At 33.2% G+C, this 20808-nt stretch overlaps 3 protein-coding genes across 3 annotated transcripts in view; all 3 read left to right on the forward strand.

The window, feature by feature from the left end:
* The first annotated feature begins 2447 nt into the window (after positions 1-2447).
* LOC132751276 (tubulin alpha-1A chain-like) lies at positions 2448-5141 on the forward strand. The gene is made up of 3 exons (XM_060741433.1): positions 2448-2609; positions 3248-3470; positions 3826-5141. The coding sequence occupies exons 1-3, from the start codon at positions 2607-2609 to the stop codon at positions 4953-4955; spliced, it is 1356 nt and encodes a 451-aa protein (XP_060597416.1). The 5' UTR covers positions 2448-2606; the 3' UTR covers positions 4956-5141.
* A 1679-nt stretch (positions 5142-6820) lies between these two features.
* On the forward strand, positions 6821-9280 carry LOC132751282 (cerebellin-2-like). Its single transcript, XM_060741443.1, has 3 exons — positions 6821-6999; positions 8286-8468; positions 8808-9280. Exons 1-3 carry the CDS (start codon positions 6873-6875, stop codon positions 9248-9250), a joined length of 753 nt encoding a protein of 250 aa, XP_060597426.1. The 5' UTR covers positions 6821-6872; the 3' UTR covers positions 9251-9280.
* Positions 9281-10951: 1671 nt separating this feature from the next.
* The window catches only part of LOC132751277 (uncharacterized), a 15594-nt gene continuing 5737 nt past the window's right edge, over positions 10952-20808 (forward strand). The window contains exon 1 of the mRNA XM_060741434.1: positions 10952-13900. Coding sequence (XP_060597417.1) covers positions 11701-13900 — 2200 coding nt within the window. The 5' untranslated portion in view covers positions 10952-11700. The remainder of the gene's footprint in view (positions 13901-20808) is intronic.

The raw sequence follows: 20808 nt of genomic DNA on the forward strand, positions 1-20808 counted from the left end.
ATGGTTTTCTACTAATAACTTGTGTTGATTAACTTTAAAACGTTCAACACATTGATACATTAAAACTAATTTAACCCTTGACCTGATGGAACGAAAATGGTGAAGCTTTGCCACTAGTACCTGCACACATGTCCAGCTAGTGTAACCAAGTAAGCTGTATAATTACACATGTTTGTCTTTATATCCCCAGAAATTGATAATGGACAAGTCTTTAAAAAAAGGTTTAATGAAGGGTTATAAAGCAAATGTTCCACATCAAGTTGGTCAGTATCACCAATGATTATAATTATGAAAATCAAAATGACTCAACTTTAGTGTAATGCAAGGGAGATAATTACTTGCGTACTTATAATTGGATAATAAATGTATTCTCCCTTGATGAATAGTGTGTCTTTTTTTTTTCTTTTTTGCTACTTGAAAATTATTATCATATTAAATCCTCCCAAATCAAATGACAAAATGTATTGCTGTATTGCCAAGGAAAATAATGCCCTTTTGAAGTTGTGATTCATTAAGAACGATTTTTTGCTTAAACCCTCTTTGTTATATCTTAATTTGTAATATCTTAATACATTTTTCTTGTGAAAAACAAGTCAATATGATTAATCACAAACCACAAAAACTTTTCGGCTCAATCCAGTTTCTACCTGTCGGTCTAGTTTATAAGACTTAAACCCCAAATAAATACACACGTCGTATATGATTACAATGGAACAATAGTTTTGACGCACAAGTAGATTATTTGAATATCGATTGGATTTTCCCCCCTTTACAATGTATGAATGTTTTATATCGGTTACTCCGGTGCATTCACCAAACAAACAACAACTATTTCAGCTTATGACTATTTCCAAATACAATTTAGGCCGAGCAAACACAATTGTCAAAATATCAGTTCCAATACAACTTTAACGGTAGTATCAAATCTGTGGTTTGAGATAAGAAATTTGACCAAGTGAACAAGTCCTGTTTCATTATTATCCGAGTATCGGTTCCCAAGATTTTAATGAATTTGATCAGCTGTATGCAAATTTTAATCTCTACAGGACCGGATATATTATAATTATAACAATATGTGTATTATATGTGAACTGTCATTGTATATGATTCATAGGCACGTTACAAATCCGCCTTTTCGTCATTAACTGCCAACTTTCAGACCCTTCTTAATATTCCACAGCTGGTTTTAGAAAATGACCCAGAACAAGGGTAAAGTGGAAAACTAATAAGCCAGTTTAAAGGCCTCAACAGACGGGCTGATTGCATACATCAAAGTTGACTAATCTTGACATAACTTTCTCATTTGTAGAACTACATATCAAACAAATCAATGGTTCATCAGACAAGAAATAACTCAATAAAAATTTCATTACTTTTTTTAGGAATAAAAGTATATTCATGATTCAAGATGTTGCCCTTTTGCAAAAAAATGAACAATGCAAGTTTCATCTGTCATTCAGAGTTCATAACTTATAGGGAATAATGCAGGTTTTAAATGTCTCGGATTTAGATATGTTGAATGTACAGGCTAGTTACCATGTGACAATTTACTTGAATCACACATGTATATGATGTATGTAATGTGTTAAAAGCAAAACTAGCATGCTTTATTTTAGATTGCTTAATCATATTTTATTGCTTATGTATACATAAAAATATACAGAAAAATAAATTGATTTCGAAATAACAAATAACAAAAGGGTTGGTCCCAAGTTCTTACAACATTAGCAATCGGCCCTCCCATGAACAAAAATTGTATTAACATTGATGGCATTTATATGAGAAATTGTTACATGTATACATATAAAGCGACCAAATGAAATTAGGACAAGACAGATTTAATGATAGTAAATATTTCTATATATTGTAAACAGTGTTTTGGTCAATATATTCTGTGATATATCCCTGTAATATAATACCCCACCTTATGTTCGTAATATGTTCATTTACTCTGTAATGTTAAATTTTGATTGAGATACTACGAAATGTAGACCAGGGAAAATATAATCATTTAAAAGAAATTGTATAATTGTAAGTAATTCTTCTGTCTATGATTGAAAAACATTTGCCAGAATTATGTGTCAGAATAATTCTGATATTAGATATCAAAGCTGTTTTACTATACAACATTCCATTTTATTTATTTATTTATTTATTTATTTATTTATTTATTTATTTATTTATTTATTTATTTATTTATTTATTTATTTATCTATTATAATTTAAAACTAAGATACAAGAACCGAAAGGGCAAATAACCTTAGCCTTGGTCAATCATCCGATCATTTTGCGTTCTGACATGTTTTAGCGGTATCATTCAGACTTAAACCCGGCTTTAATAAGATAAAATCCATTGCAGAAGCGCATAGAAACGCTAGATCCAATGAAATTTGAAAATAACACTGTTGTCAGTCATGTGACTTAATTGACCAATGAAAAGCCCTAAATACGTTTTGCCACGCAACGGACGAAGCAGACGACAATAAATACCCGCAGTGTGCTGTTTGCGCCATCACTTCGTATTCTCACGTCGACACATCACGTCCAGTGAGGTTACTTTGTTTCATCCGCTTTTCAAGCAAAAATCAACAACTTAAACAGCAATCATGGTAAGTGAAGTTTTCTTTTTTACTTTTAATACATTGATTTTTCATTTATGTATTTCGTTTGGTGTATTTTTTAACATGTTAAATTAGTGATATAATTATATACACGTTTCCGTCATTTTATGCTTGATATACGCAACATATATAGAAACATTACTCTTTAATATTGATAATATAATGATAATATCGCTTGTTTTTGTTTTGTTTTATAATGAGAAACTAGCGTTGTTAGGTCAAGTCAACATAAACTAGTTTGTACATGTGTTTAAAATGAGCGGCCATTTTATTTATTGATCGCCACTGTTAATGTAGGGCAAATAAACGTTATCTTTAAGTTAAAGAGGCTTTATCAGGCATTGGTCATATAAAACAAACATTTATAGTTCATTTGTATAAAATCTTGTTTGTGTTATAGATCATGACTATGAATAAACTTTAGATGACGCAAAAACTATTTTTACATTAAATGCGCATATAGTAATTTATTCATCATGTATATAAATTATATTTGATATCGGTTATCTCCCTTACCAAAAATCGTTAACAGTACGTCTGTCTATATATAACAAGTATTGATTCCGATTTATCCTACTATGCGATATAACTCTTAATTAATATTGGTTCCCCTTTTCTCCTTTCAGCGTGAATGTATCTCTATCCACGTCGGACAGGCCGGAGTCCAGATCGGTAATGCCTGCTGGGAATTGTACTGTCTCGAGCACGGTATCCAGCCTGATGGTCAGATGCCAAGTGACAAGACCATCGGAGGTGGTGATGATTCTTTCAACACCTTCTTCAGTGAGACCGGAGCTGGCAAGCACGTGCCAAGAGCCGTTTTCGTCGACTTGGAACCAACCGTAGTCGGTAAGTCAATATAAGACTTATTAATTAATTAATAAATTAATTAATTATTAATAAAATTAAGACAATAGATAAAACTCGAACACGAGTTATATTGTTAACATCCATTTAAATAAAGAAAAAATAATGTTTTATTTAACCTCTGTTGTTTCATTACATGTGGTTTAAATTTGTAATTTCATTTAATAAAAATGAAAAAAAAATGTAAATTTTATTTCAAAAGGCTTAATATATTTTTTATTTAACTATTTTTTTTTACTGTTTTAATTTTTAATATCCTAGCGCAAATGAAACGTATATTGTTATATGTTTATTGTCTATATAAATACTGACGAAGTTTTATATTTTCTTCTTACAGATGAGGTACGTACTGGTACTTACCGCCAGTTGTTCCACCCCGAGCAACTCATCACCGGAAAGGAAGATGCTGCCAATAACTACGCTCGTGGTCACTACACCATTGGTAAAGAAATCGTCGACCTTGTCCTCGACAGAATCCGTAAGTTGGCTGACCAGTGTACCGGTCTCCAGGGATTCCTCATCTTCCACTCCTTCGGTGGTGGTACCGGATCTGGATTCACCTCCCTTCTTATGGAACGTCTGTCCGTCGATTATGGAAAGAAATCCAAGCTGGAATTCGCCATCTACCCAGCTCCCCAGATCGCCACCGCCGTCGTTGAACCATACAACTCCATCCTGACCACCCATACCACCCTTGAACACTCCGACTGCGCCTTCATGGTCGACAACGAGGCTATCTACGATATCTGCAGACGTAACTTGGACATTGAAAGACCAACATACACCAACTTGAACAGACTGATTGGTCAAATCGTCTCCTCCATCACTGCCTCTCTCAGATTCGATGGTGCCCTCAACGTCGACTTGACTGAGTTCCAGACCAACTTGGTACCATACCCACGTATCCATTTCCCCCTCGCCACCTACGCCCCAGTCATCTCAGCTGAAAAGGCCTACCACGAGCAGCTCTCCGTTGCCGAGATCACCAACGCTTGCTTTGAGCCAGCCAACCAGATGGTGAAATGTGACCCACGTCACGGCAAGTACATGGCCTGCTGCATGTTGTACCGTGGTGATGTTGTCCCCAAGGATGTCAACGCCGCCATTGCTACCATCAAGACCAAGAGAACCATCCAGTTCGTCGACTGGTGTCCAACTGGTTTCAAAGTCGGTATCAACTACCAACCACCAACTGTCGTACCAGGTGGTGATCTCGCCAAGGTACAGCGTGCCGTGTGCATGTTGAGCAACACCACTGCCATCGCCGAGGCCTGGGCTCGTCTTGATCACAAGTTCGACTTGATGTACGCCAAGAGAGCTTTCGTCCATTGGTACGTCGGAGAGGGTATGGAAGAGGGAGAATTCTCAGAGGCTCGTGAAGATTTGGCTGCCCTTGAGAAGGATTACGAAGAGGTCGGGGTCGACTCCGTCGAGGGTGAGGGTGAGGAAGAAGGCGAAGAATATTAAACACTAAACATGAAACAATAAACTTTTAAAAAATATACAAAGGATAATATCATCTTTTCTATAAAAGTGTAAGAAAGATAAAACAATTTCAACAGAGATATAATGCTTTTATTTGTTTAACAATTGTTAACAACTGGAAAAAAATGTTAAAAAATGCATTGAAAATAAAAAATAATAAAACCATTATCAATAGTATGTATTTTTTCCTTTAATTTATGAAACTAGATCCAATTCTCCCATACGCTTAAGTTATTCAAGTCCTGAACGTTATGGTGTAAATTTGTGCCATTCTCCGTAAGCATATACTACTTTGAACAAATAGTTTACTAAAAGAGGAGTTACTCGCCAAAAAACCCACTATCATACCAGCGTTAGTTTAATCCCCTGGCGTCCCATACTTATGTGTAATATCGTGCTTCAAAAGGAAGCTAAAGCATTGATAACAAAACAAACTTCCTATCTTTATTTTAACATTATAAACACAAAGCCGCCATTTGAATTATAAGTCTTAATAACAGTAAGACTTGGGCCGTTGGGGGCCCACGCTTCTGACTATACCCACAATGTATTACGTCGAGCAAGAATCTCGACAAACTCGTTACAAATCTTTCAGATGGTCTTCTCGGAGAATAGTAATTACCTCTCTACCATGGTCATTAATGAATAATTAAGTTTTTGTCTTCTCCGTCATGTCAACGATCGACTAAAACAAGTATCAAACATGTGATGTTGCCAGGCGGTTAAGTTTATTTAAAACTCGCGTAAAATGAATAAAAAACAAAGATGTTTAAAAATATATCATTCAAGGGTGTGTCCGTATATAGAGCTATGCACGCGTGTATATGAAGGGAGGTAAGCTTATGTAAATTTTCGAAGATAAGATTGTAAGAGTTATCCCTACAATTGATACTGTTTATTTTTTTCTATTTTTATTTACTTTTTTGGGGGTGGGGGGAGGGTCGTGGGTTTTATAAAGAACGTAATTTGTTTCAATAAGGTATTTAAAGAAAATGATAAATTTTGAAGTGCCACACCATGCAAGCCCTTTTATTATGACGAAACCATCAAACCAAACTCGTTCTGGGAAACACTTTACGCTTTTAAAATATGCAAGTACTTCGGAATGGTGCGATGTAAGAAATGTACAATATTCATGGTGTATAAATTTAAACCAAGTTTGCTATTTAGCGATGACAAAAATGAATAAAGATGCAAAATATTTTTCTTTATGAGTACCTGTGCAGTATAATCGTGAAGAAATGCCAGTCTGAGATAAACAAACTCATCTAGTAAATGAGCAATGAAGATTAAATAATCGTAAAACAATGCAGAATTTATTTTTACTTGTTATAAACTGAGAAATAGTACTGTCCAGATAATGTAAATAAATATACATGTAATTCAGTATTTGTGTTTTTAAGAGACACGTGTATTGTACAGTAAAGTTCTCCTTGAATTTAAATTATTAATTACCACCTACTGTATATTTTAGTTAGTTTAGTTTGAGCATGTTTCTTTATGTACAGTAGAGCTTCACTAAAGGTATTATCTTTTTGTAAAAACTTGTGATTTTTTAAAAAAAATGCTTAAAATTAGATAAAAAAAACACAGTTATTTTTTATTTAAGTATTATTATTATAATTATGTTCAAAATGATGTTTAATAGTTTAAACAATTTTTTTTAAAATTTTCTTTAACATCTTAATTTGATCTTTGATCTCGTTATTATTGTGATTTATATGTCATTATATGACCCTTGATTGGAAATAAAAGTTATTCTATTTTATTTTGAAAGTACAATGTACATGAACAAAGCAAGAATGTACGTTTCGGTCTTTCAACGATTTATGTTAGATAACAGGTGACAAGTATCTACTTGGAGATAAGTAAAGATAAAATAGTTTTGAAACTGTTAGGATGTATTTGAAAGAATTAATTGTATTTTGTGTGTATAGTCTGCCAGCACTTGGTGTCGCAGACGGCGCGAGCCCACGTGATGACTTGCAAGCGTTCATAGAACGCTTTGATGCTCTGGAAAAGAAAGGTATACAACATTTTAGGTTTAATCTGCTCTTTAACGGGTAAAATGTTTCATACTCTCGTTCTTTTTTAATGTATGAAGCACGAACGTTGGTCAACACAAACTATGCAAATGTATTTTATGATAAATTGTTTTGTTATGCTGTAGATATTGATCACAATGATATTGTTTCTTTGTCAACATTTTTATACATTTTATATAGTCACTTATTAAACATCTTAGCAGTTATATTCCAAATCAAAATCAGACCAAACAAATTGTAACCATAACCCTTTACCTTCTGCAGCTGATTTTTTTTGCCATAGACTGAAAGAAAGTTTCCACATTGTCGTCCGGTAAATTTATATTCTCCATTCTTTCCATTATTAAACCAAGTTTTCTCCATTCTTTCCATTATTAAACCAATTAAGTTAACCACGGTCAGGTATATGTGTAAAGATACAGTCTTGTTTCCCGATGGTCTTGCTCTGCCTTGAATTTATAAGTACCATTTGTTAAGGATACACAAGAACAAGTTTTTCTTTGAGATCAGTCTAACTAAAGATATGCAGCAACAAAAAATCTAGAGCCGGGCTAGACTGCACGAACGAGCAGTCATATCTGCCTCTATACGGAATGCGACGGTTTGTTGTAGTAGCGTGAAATAAATCATCGTCGAACAACTTCAATATATTGTATAATAACGATAGTTACACATTTGGTAAAGACCCTCATTTGTAAATGAGTTATTAGGTTATACGTTCTCTATATTTATTTGGTATATGCGAAAGTATCCTTACGCTAACTTTTATTCTTTCAACTTTGTATATATCACTGAAACTTGAATCAAAAGACAAAAGTAGATCTTTTACACAATGATAAGTCAAAGTTGGATGATCCGATCTCGAGTGTCCAAGGACATTGTCCGAGTTATCAGCTTTTTAGCCATTCTCATGGCCGCCATTTTGAATGTTAAATACGTCTTTGTATGTGTGACATTAAAGCAAGCCACTCGTGTATTTGTTTCCAAACCCATGACTCTTTCCGCTTTTTGATGACTTCTTACTGATATAATTCGTATATCACGTCTTTTCCCCCCGCTATTTTTTTAGTTGTCCCCGTCTATTGTCTTCTATCATTTATATCTAACTTTTTGCAGCCTGTCCATGGTTGTTGCCTTTTATCTTTATTACCCCTTTTTCCCGTTTGTTGCCCCATGTCATTTACATTTTTTAAATTTATTTTCGTTTTCTCCGTCTGTGCCACCTCCCTCTGTAAATCTCGTAATGTAATTCATTGTTTGTACACAGTGGCGGAGCAAAGTACGCTGATCACTGAGCAAGCTGAGCAGTTAAAGCAGCAAACTGTGACGATTAAACAACTTGAGAATGTTGTACACTCACAGGACGATACAATAATACAACTTAAGTCAGTACTACAAGACAAATTACAACATAATGATGTAAACAGTTGGCTCCACCAATTTGCTCCAGGTAATCTTGAACTAACTGAAAAATAATAAAGAAAATGTCATAGAAGAAGTTTAAAAAGTCAACAGTACAAACTAACATAGATCTAGATAATAAAGAATATAATATTATTATGCCATACACGAAGTAAAAATAGTTAACCGTAAAACCAACGTTACCAATAAGCCGACTCGATCACTGCTAAGTTTTCCCGCGCCCTTTTTACATTTCTAATAATAAAATTACATGAAAATGATGTCCTTTTGATTACATATACATGTAGATCTAATTAGCAAATATTCCTTACCACACAACTGATGATCATATTACACATAATATTAATTAAACTCAAAATAATTTCAGCACCGCATAGACCAAGTAGATTTGTATTGGACAATAATTATGAAACTGTGGCGTTCCATGCTACCAGGACTGGAACCCTTGATCATATCCGGGTCAACCAGACGCTTGTTTTCAACTCCGTGAAATTGAATATAGGGAGCGGGTACCATGCTTCCGGTGGCATATTCATTGCACCGGTTTCCGGTATTTATATTTTTTCAACATCAGTGACGTTCAACGACAACGGGGATGAGAGCCATATGATTATAGAAAAGAATGGCGTGGAAATAGCAGGTGCCTATGGGAACGCTCGCAATGGTCCTCATGAGCAAGGCTCTGTTACAGTTGTCATGGAGCTGAAAGTTGGTGATGAGGTTTACGTCAGCAACCAGCGTCACAATGACGTCATCGCATACGGAGATAACTTGTCCAGTTTTATGGGTTGTTTGATTCTCCAAATTTGAAAATGGTATATAAAAGATATGGACCGAATACGTGTAGTTTTTTTTCTAATTCATTTTTTTTTCTTTTATCTTTTCTTTATTTTATTTTCATGAGAAATATCTACAATAAACATAGAATGTTAGACTCAAATAGCGTAAAAGGGGCCTTCAGTAAGACACGTGTATACTCTAAGCTATTGTGTAATTATTGTTCCGCGGATACTTGAACCCTGGTTTTATTTAAAAAAGAAATAAAGAACCATCTTGTAAACTTATACATCCCCAAGTAATTTTAGTGAATATGTTTTAGATTAATTTGAATCGATTTTCTTACATTAACGTGCATTGCATCATACCCCCTACATAATTTAAAGCGTTTTCCTCCGCTTTTATCAATTTTTTGTGACGTCTCTGATTTTCCATCGTTTTTGCCAACTGGTTATACCGAAAATAATTATCTTCATATCAGAGATTGAAGAACCTTTAATTTTAATTGTTTTCTAAAATTTCAGAATGTTGCAGCAACACATGTTTAAATGAAAGTATCCTTGATTTGAATGTGCTACAATCCGTGTTGACCCTGTATTTGATTTGACTAATATAAGCCGGAATGTCCTGTTATTTAACTGCGGACAATAACAAATTATGGGAATAATTTCTTGCATAATGCGTTATTAACTGATCTCTTTGTCAGAGACCTACTGCGCTATTTATTTATTCTAACTACGCTAATGACGTAGTAGCTTGCACTTCAGGCAAATATCATTTTAAGTTTGTTTTATGTACTGATGGTGACTATAGTTTCTAACTGTTAAACTATACTTGTCCGTATAGAAAATGTTAGTAACAGTAATAGCAGTATTTTTTTAAAGTCAAACATTGTTAAAATCCATGTTGTGTTTTCAACATAAATAAAGACAAGAAAAAAACCAAATTCATCTTGAGAAAATGTTCACCTGAGTATTAGAATTAAACATTCATATTTAAAAGCATGTTAGATAAATCGAAATGATTGATGCGGTCTCTTCAACACAGTGTTCAAACATTCTTATAAGTCATGGCAATACCGTATGTACTATAAACAGTTATCAAAGAAATCAAAGTTCACTTACAGATGTAACGCATTACATGTAATTAACAATATTGAATGAATGTATAGGTTCAATACTGAATATATTGATAGGTTCAATATTGAATATATTGATAGGTTCAATACTGAATATATATATTGATAGGTTCAATATTGAATATATTGATAGGTTCAATATTGAATATATTGATAGGTTCGATACTGAATATATCGATAGGTTCAATACTGAATATATCGATAGATTCAACACTGGATATATTGATAGGTTCAGTACTGAATATATTGAACGAGTTCATTACAAATGTATCTTATAAATGCAAGAATCACCTTCGACCATCCTAGCTATTATTTTATCAACAATTTCAATAAATTCATTAACGAATATTGTTTTCAATTAATCGACACCCGAAATAAGAAGTTTATCAAAAATACGTACATTCTGTATGAAATGATATATTTTAATTCAAGTGAGTAAATAATAATAATAATAATAATAATAATAATAATAATAATAATACAATAATAATAGTTTATTATTAATCTCCAGTTGTTCAAGAAAACGTTTAAGTTTCACGTTATAGTATTTTATCATTGTTACAATAGCCTTTATGAGACATAAATAAACAAGCCGAAAGTAAACGAATTTGTCAGAAGTATAGCTCATATTATTTGTTAGTGTTATTTTATTATTAAGGTTAACAACACTCAAGTCATTAACTGCAGCGCACGCCTTTAATTATTTGCTGATACCAGTTTGACTTTTTTTCCGGAGCTCTCCACTGATTGTAAGAGAACGTACATTATCTCTCTAAATAAAACCACATGTGATAACACCTAGCCAGTACAGTAAAAGGTTAGACGGAATAAAACTCCGTGCAAATTGTTGGGATATTGTTCTGTTTGTAACCGTATTTTCATTCAAAGCTTGGATTTATTTTTTACTTATTCTAACCTGAAGTTACGTGTTGTACCATATTCGTTTAATCTTTTTTCATCACTTAATGAAAGAATTACATTAATTACACAGGAATGGTGCATAAGTTGTTTATATTTATCAAAAAGGCTGTGGAATTAATTTAAGAAAGAAAAATAAAGGGGGAAAAAAGAATATTATCTCGTGAAAAGAGCCGCTAACTTGCATGACCAAGTAAGAGTTCATGAACGTCTTTGCGGACAAGTTCATAGTTCTAGCGAGCACTCATATACGCCACTTGAATGAAGTGCACTGTTCTTTAATGAATGAATATACACTTATTAAAATATTTGTGACGTGGTATGTATAATTAAATGGAATATTGAAACCTTAGATATGTTGTTTATATAAAGGAGATATATCAGAATTAATAAGAACTAATACGGACCTTTTGGTTTATAAGGAAATATGGCAACATATGCAAAGTGCGCATGGCATTTAAGATTTAATTTTTTTATACTAATTGCTATGGTCGTGCAGCCAATTATTTGTCAAGACGGGTTAAAACTGAACCAAAAAACAACAGAATCGTTGGACAGATCAAGAAATGAGATTAAAGAAAATGTTTCTGTTCCAGGAGGTGGGGAGAGCGTCACCTCAACTACTGAAGAGTTAAATAATGAAATTACGACACAGAAGCAAGATATAACTACAGAGAAGTCAACACGCCCTACAAAAATAGAAGAACCCGCGACAACTGCAACGCCACCTAAACCTAAGCCTACCGCCGGAAAAGCTACACCAAATATGGATAAAATTAACCCAATGGATAAGTATTTACTCGAAGGAATACTGGATATTGTCGATGAAAAGTTTAATTCCCTAAGCAGTAGACTGATGACGTTAGAAAGAGGTGTGAACAATCTCCAGTATTACAATGTTCGAAGTTTTCGTGTAGTAAACACACATTTTCATGCGATTGACACTATTCTTCATACGATGCATACCCAGATGGGTCAAAGTGAACAGCAAAGTAAAGTTTTTGAACAATCCATTGCGGGCATGAAGAACGAAGTAGTTGATTTACAAACGTTGAACAACGGTATGTTTCAGGCGATTGAACAAAATCTTGTTCACTTTCATCAAGACTTGGAGCAGAAGTTTGAGTCCGTAGCGGAGAGAGTAGATGTATTTAATGCTCAGATTAATCAACTTAAAAATGAGTCAACGTTTATTAAATCTTCTGTAGAACAGATTGATGTAACACAAAAAGACTTGCTGCAAAATTCAGAAACGTCCAGGTTGTTAACATCAGAAATTTTACGTAAATCTAATATATGTGTAAACTCCACTGCTCAGATTAAAACGATAGTCGAAACCGTAGAAGAGAAAAGCAAAGATCTGAACCAAACCGTTGGTGCACTTGCTGAATCGGTAACACTCTTGTCTAGCGACACTTACGATATTAAACAAGGTTTAGCAACCGCTTTAATGAATATAACAATCGCCAAGGTCGACCAGGATAAATTAAGTTCAGACACAAAAGAAAGTTCGGATAAAATTAATTACCAAGAATTCAGAGCTAAAAACTCACATGTACAGATGTCTTGTGGTAAAATGCTTGAAATCTTGGATGAAAAGTTAAAACATATCAATGTGACGATCTCTGAAGGGCAGGCAAGAGAAACCAAATGTGATAGCCATAATATATATCCGCCAGATTTTAAAAACCAAAGCAAGAAATTACTCAGGGCATTATCTATGGTGAACGAGAACGTGTTTCAATCGGTAACATTATATAAACATACAGGTAACCTTATAGAAAGAGTTATATCTGACACAGAACTTATAGCATCAGAACAAGTTCGCCTCAGGGAAGAATTAGTAGCGTATTTAATGAATGGTACTTTCGATTTGTTTAATCAAAGCATTCCAGATTTTGCGGAATTTATTGCCAACCGTGAAAAATCAAATGAAGAAAGCAAGAATGAATCGCAGATTTGTTCTGTTACGAAATCATTAGTTGATGAAATATTGAAAATGTCGTTCAACGGGACACAACTCGTGCAGATGTTAACAGACCTTGCTACATCAAGTACATCTTCTATTCAACTTTCCATTGATAAACTTGACCGTGAAATTAATAGATTGAACAAGCTTAAAGAAGAGCCACTCCTCTCGGCGCCATTTTATCAAAAGTCAGAGGCATTTATAAGAGATGATCCAAAGGCAGGAGCAAATGCTCAAATGAAAGATATACAAAATAAAACTGACTGGATTTATCAACTTTCTGAAGCAATTGCGTCCAATACAGGTTGGATACCATACGTTTTCCATAATCTAAGATTTGTTGAAAACCAAGTTAACAAAACTCTAAAATTGGTTACTAATATTGATGCAAGGAGCGAAGAGCTTTTGTTACGTAATCGAGCTAATATGGCAATTATGTTTAAACCAAAACAGAAGCCTTCATCTCAAAATGAAGAAGTTAAATCTCCACTTACAGCACCAGATGGCTCTGAATTGCCAGAAAAACAAACTGGAAATAAGTGTAGCACTAATTCGAATCAGAGCGCCCTCTATGAGCATATGATGAGTTATGTGTATAGAACCAACCTGAAACTTAATCGCTTGATCCCGGCACTGACAAATCTTCTAGGGGAACCAGGTACGTGTTCTAACTTTTACAATTATAAACATAATTGTTTTTTTATCATTTACATCCAGTTTGTAAGTGTTTATATCAAGTCAGTGTCGTTTGTTTAACTTGTACCCAGGTGAGTAAACATATTTTCACTTAATTAAGCTTAGGGATCTACTTATGATATATTTCGCTCTCTTGTATCATAAATTTTGTCATAGAAGTGGTCAGCATGCCAGTAGAGTACAAAAGAATTATACTGCAATACTGCATATCGACTCAAAACTTCTTTAAATATTTCATATATATGTGATGCATGCGCTAATATTTTTGATTATAAAATGTATAATATTGCATTTTAAATTTTTTTACATAAATTCATGAACTGTAAGAGTAGTACAAATCAAATGTGCAAACAACATACTAAATATTATGCTCGCTAAACGCTGTACCTGAAAACCCGGATATATAGGAACAATAATTGGAAAATGTTCAGATTACGACGCTTTATTGAGTCATTTGGGAAAAAAACATCAGATGTGTACAGAAAACATGTTAGCACCGACAACATTATTCAAGAATACAGGTTAATAGCGTACAGCTGTATGACTAACCATACTGACCGTAAACACTAACAACAACAGCATCATAAAGAAACAATACTGTATTGTATAATTCTTGTATAAGTTATAAAGTACTCACTGCCATTTCCGCAGTAATGACTAAGTGACTAAGTGTGTGAACTAATGATACGTTAATCAAATGCATAACAACCTTATAGTGTTTTTTTTAAAAACGTTATTGATAACTGGCAGCAATAATAACTTATAAATAATAACTTACAAATCAGCCATTATAGACAAGCTGGCTCATTCGTGGAATTTGACAGAGCTATTTTCTTTTCACTTCATGTCAAAATCACTCATATTAACAATCACGGACTGTTCTAAATTTAAAGGCACATTAAGACTCGGAAATAAATATTTGTTTCTTCCCAGCACTGGATGTGAAATGTAAGTTAATTGTAATAATAATTACAATTATAATTGTAAACAAAAGTGTTTTGACTTCAATACAAAATACTTAATCATTATAAAAGTACTAACTAAAAAAGGTAATGAAATAGCAGCAGTTTAAATGCCTACTGGGCCTTTAACGATGAGCCGATCGGTAAACATTTATTTCACAGGATTATTTATATATATCTTATTTGCCGGCTATAAATCATTACACATTTGTTGTTAGGATTCTTAATGTAATACAAAAATAATGATTTGGTTCCAACATTATTATATATTCTCATTATACATGTAGCATTAACTTTTTGTTAATTTCTTACAAATAGAGAAATCAATTAAATTTTCAATTTTTAGCTATATATATGTTTGTAAAAAATTGATTCAACAAGAAAATACCCAAAACATTTGAAACGAAAGAAAGGCAAATAATCCCACGTGACAAACTGTCATAAGTACAAGGAATAAAGTACAAAGTTCAGCAATCAAATAGATTAATAAGTGAAATGTATCCCACTTTTCTTAGCAAATTATATAGAACAATATCACAGTTGCTTATAAACATATTAATCATCAAATGAGCCGCGTCATGACAAAACCAACATAATGAGTTTGCGACCAGCATGGATCCAGACCAGCCTGCACATTCGCGCAGTCTGATCAGGATCCATGCTGTTCGCTTTCAATTTCTCTACTTGTTATAGACTTTGTAAGCGACCAACATGGATCCTGATCAGACTGCGCGGATGCGCAGGCTGGTCTGGATCCATGCTGGTCGCAAACCCATTATCTTGGTTTTGTCATGACGCGGCTAAAATTTCATTGAATCCAAACAAAACACTCGTCATCGGCTGATAAAGTGCTACCAATAGTTTGTTTATCATATTGTATCTGTTTATAGTATATCCCCATGTTGTATTGTCATGTACTTTGGGAAGAAGAAAAAAAGAAATCTCTTCTGTTATGCTAAACGGAAACACTGAATTATTAATTTATTGTATGTTTTTAAAATTCGAACTGTATGGCTTATTGCGAGAACAAGCATCTTATTCAAACATTAGTTACGTTTACCCATTGTGAATATAACACAAGAAAGTATTTGAGCCGCGTCACGACAAAACCAACAAAGTCCGTTTGCGACCAGCATGGATCCAGAGCTCATTCACGCAGTCTGATCAGGATCCATGCTGTTCGCTTACCAACCCTTTTGCAAGTTGAGAAACTGATAGCGAACAGCATGGATCCTGATCAAACTGCGCGGAAGCGCGGGCTGATCTGGATCCATGCTGGTCGCAAACAAATTACGTTGGTTTTGTCGTGACGCGGCTCATTTACTTTTAAACTATTTCATTCAAATTTACCTGTTCTTAAATGAGAAATGTTAACTCAAGACCCATCTGTGCATGTGAGAAAATAACAAACAAACAGAAATAAAATAAGCAGTGGCGGGTATAAAACGTTTATATGTAAACAAGTAGAGATTTTGATGCTAAAGCATCAAATCGCCGGATAGAAAAATGATTGTATTATCATAAATATTAGAAAATATAAGTTTAATGGTTCAAGTATAAAAATAAGAGGAACAATGAGTTGAGTAATGTTTGCCACTGAGGCTTGTAAGGCAAGTGCTATGCTGGTAATTCTTCTTGTAATTATACTTTATACATATACTGTTGTACCATACATTGAAATCCGTATAGGTTACTAGTTCAGATTCAGATAATTACCGACAAATAATTACCGATCATCGAATATTTGCAAAGTGACTATGGAAATATATATTTAATTATTACATGAAACAATACAGTTTTACTGTAAAAGTGTTGTACATCATTATTATGTGCTATAAAAAAGATATATAATTTAGTTGAAGTCAATACACGTATTCCAATCGTTACATACGATATATAAAATAAACGTTTAATTGCCCTTCAGTGCGATAAACTATCAACACAAAGATAGTTTATTATTTTTTTCATGTATCTAATTTAATACGATCCGGACCCCTGACGTCATACCGTTTTGGAAACCTGCGTGACGGAAACCGACGGAATATACCGAAATCAACGATTACCATTATATATTTCAATAATGTGCCTCTTAAGTATAACATTATTTTGGGATGTTCAACCTAAAGTAAACAATTGAACTTTCTTGTCGAATGTTTGACAGAAAGGGCCAAGTTAAACCCTTTACCAAGAAGAAAGGAAAAGGTTTTGAAAATGTATTTTTAATGTAAACAGGTTTCTCTTATGATATAAAGTATGAACCTGATTAATGAAAAATAACTTATGTAATTATCTGTACAAATTACAATGATTTACATCTTATCAGTTACCACCATTAACAAGTTACCTGTCTTATCAGCAATCTGTAACTATTAATAGATACAACATATATAAACATGTAGTCACGTGATTCTTACGAAAGACCAGGGAGCATTTGTTTATAATTAGATAAAATAATGTAATATAAAAGGTCTCATAAAAAATAAACAACCAAATAATTCTAAAGTGTCATTTCAAATACCATTCATGATTTATTTATTATAAAAATGCAATGCTTGACACATAGAAAAAAGTAAAAGTATCTCTAATATTCAATGACTGATCCTTGGGGATACGTTATTAATTCATTTTATGAAAATTGTAATGTTGCTTTTTAAGACGTCAATATGTGCATATTTCATTCCACTGAGCAAAGTTATCATATGCTTGATTTTTTGTGATTACTGAAAAATAATTGTTGTCTTTAATTGTTCAATGATTGATATACTTTTATTTTCAGATTTTAAGGGCTTCTCCTACCATAGGTATAATATTAAACTATTACAAATATAGTCGCCGGTTTCTACCGGCGACTAATAAACTGATATACACCTTTACTTTTCCGTTTCCTCTCATTTCTTGTGATATATTTTCCTCTCGATAGAAGTGATATTTATCTTTATCTTGATTGAATTCAAATCCTGCATGCCTTTAATCTTATCAAATGATAAAGCAAATTATAGATTAATTTAACAATTCTAATCTGCAACTGTCAGGAATTAAAAAAGGAACAATTTTATAACTTGGTTATTTCAGCAAAGTGATAACGTTATATAGATTAAAGGCCCATTATGCCCCAGAAACGCTTTAAATATTCTACTTCTTAAAAGTTTTTTTTATTTTTGATGTCGTGTTGTAGTTTCTAAAATAGTACTTATTGGCGGACACATCTTTTGATTCTGTTGCCTCTTTCAGTTAGTATAATTATAGTGATTAAGTAATTTTTATGGAAGTCAAGATACTACATGAACTTTGTTTACATTTTGATACTTTTATGACAAAAAATCACATTCAGTACTCCTTTATTCAGGTGATAAGTATCAAACATTCTGTAAAATACTCATGTTAGCCTGGGATTCAGGCGTTGATATTGTTTGACTATTCATAACACGCGCTCTCATTCGTGTTTTCATAATATCAATCGATTTGCCGAACAGAAGCACATAAACAAACGGCAGACTGGAACCCAGGCTAAACTCATGTTTACGTTTGCCCTTTCTAAGAATGAAAATTTTATTTATTTCTGAGGCAAAATGTGTCTTTAAAGTAATGTGTAGGAAAGCAGGCACATCAATAATTGGTAATTTGTAGGTAATGAGACATAAGCCATTAAAGTGGAGTAACTAGACACATTCTCACCTGGTAGTGGTATGCTAACTACCAGATTAATGGCCCATTTAACATAGATGTTATGTCTGTTTACATCCAGATAACTACGATATAGTAGCTTCAAAGACATCATGCCTTTTTCTGTTTCTGTATTGACTCGAGGGATAGGGTTTATTAATTTTGTTTGGTCTCGACGTCACAATAACACAATAGTTGTAATAACACGAATTCGGTATGAGAATGACCCCATTGTGTAGGTATATATCAATAATGAGTACGTTATTACTATTGTATTAAACAAAGGTGGAAACCACCGTCCTTCGTATAGTTGTGTGTGTCTGTGTTTACCCTCGCTGATACCAGCCTTAGTAACGAGACTAGGCGTTTCAACATGAAAGACTATTATGAGTTGGATAAAAAAAAAACACCTTTGTTTGTTTCATTAATCAAATCAGCTTCTATCGTAATTAAAGACATAATTGGATATTCTTAAGTCAATATATGTATTTGCTATGTACCGTTTTCAATTATAATGTTTTGTTTCAATTTTATTGACCGATATATATTTTATCTATGCATATTTTGAATATCTCGTAAAACACCATCCAATGACGTCAATGGAAACGTGTCTTGGAGCCCTTTGTTGTTGTTTTTTTTTGTACACATTTGCGTGCCTTCGTTTCTTTGTCCTTTTTTCATAAATATAACATATAGCACTTCTTGCTCAAATTTTATTTGCCCTCGTTGTTTTGTATTAGGGTTATTTTGTCTACAAAGAAACATGTTCCAACTTTATAAATTCGTTTAATAAAAACCCCTTAGTTTCAAAGAAAACTCAGGGAAAAGGAACTGGAGCGTGAAAATGAGGGTAATGACTTGATAAATAATAAGCGTTCATGATAAGTTATATAAAATATTCGAAAGATCTCGTGCACGTGGTGAACCAGGAAAAACATTACTGTACCTACACCGTTAGGAATTAGGAACACGTAATGTGGCGTATCAAAAACACATGTCTTTAATTGACCTAGTTAATAGTGCTAGGTAATTTGTATATATTATATTGCGGAAAGCAGGCATAATAACACAGGTGTTACGGTGTGTTTTATATAGATATGGCACATAAACAGTATCTTTTACCACGACTTGTTTTTGCACACCGTGTTTTTTTTCTTTTTTCTTTTGTTCATAAAGTTGTATAGAAATATCTATCTGCTGATGCCAAAGAATGCTATACTTTTTATATCAGTCTAACACATCGACTATGTTTATGTTAAAATTTTATTTGTGTATACGTCAAGCCAACCAAGAAGTGCAAATGTTTAAAGACCCATTACTGTCATTTTACATTATTTTTGTCCCGTGACAATTTTCGAAAAAAAAACACCCCAAAAATACTCAAAGACTATATCGATGAGCTAACTTTGCGTATAATTTGCAATTAGTGCAATTATACTGATATAGTATATGTATGGACTTCAAAATACTACATTTGTTTAATTTTGATACCATTATCAAAAATAATTTCACATTCAATTTTCTTTCGGTAATAAGCATCATATACATGTATGTTCTAAATTCATTTTTTACAATATTACACATATATAACACGTATGTGCCCTTTCTAAAGAAAGAAAATGATATTCATTTCGGAGGCTTAATGTGCCTGTTATCATTTTGGCTCTATTTTTTTGTTATGTCCTGTTTTGAATTAAAACAATGCATTTAGACTGACCACATTTTTTAAACGACGGTCCTGTTGCCTCATTACGTTCAGTAAAAATGCCAACACTTGCCACCGATTCTTGTTACTGTAAATATGACGTGCGTCTACACAGTGGCCTTCTCATACTTTAAATGACGGTCAATTTACAGCAATAGCTAATGAAAACAGTTTTTCCCATATATGTGTTCTTTTAATATGTATAAATGACAATGACTTATAAGGGTTACTGAGTGGCCTAATGGTTAGAGTCTGACTATTTTGACTACCAACACAACTATTATGATTGTGTGAGAATCACTCTTGGGTCAAAATCATCTTTCACATTACGAAACCAGCACTGGCAAGTCCTGGACGAGTCTTGAGATTGCTTCCAATAAATTCCAAGCAAGCTAAAAGCAATACATTTATGTTTAAACTCCCTCTCTCCCACACACCTCCAAATGGTGGTATTCAGATTTTTAATGGTCCATATGTCTGTCTGTCTGTCAAGGTATGAATTTGTTCATAAAACTACATTAAAATTTTGTACATTGATGA

This window comes from Ruditapes philippinarum, unplaced genomic scaffold (genome assembly GCF_026571515.1).
Source record: "Ruditapes philippinarum isolate M1 unplaced genomic scaffold, ASM2657151v2 ctg4293_1_1_1_1, whole genome shotgun sequence".
Taxonomy (NCBI): Eukaryota; Metazoa; Mollusca; class Bivalvia; order Venerida; family Veneridae; genus Ruditapes; species Ruditapes philippinarum.

Coding starts and splice junctions, on each gene's coding strand:
- LOC132751276 (XM_060741433.1), top strand. Junction 3,471..3,825: donor CTTGGAACCAACCGTAGTCG/GTAAGTCAATAT, acceptor TTCTTCTTACAG/ATGAGGTACGTACTGGTACT.
- LOC132751282 (XM_060741443.1), top strand. CDS start 6,873: ATGTATTTGAAAGAATTAATTGTATTTTGTGTGTATAGTCTGCCAGCA. Junction 7,000..8,285: donor TGATGCTCTGGAAAAGAAAG/GTATACAACATT, acceptor GTTTGTACACAG/TGGCGGAGCAAAGTACGCTG. Junction 8,469..8,807: donor GCTCCACCAATTTGCTCCAG/GTAATCTTGAAC, acceptor AAATAATTTCAG/CACCGCATAGACCAAGTAGA.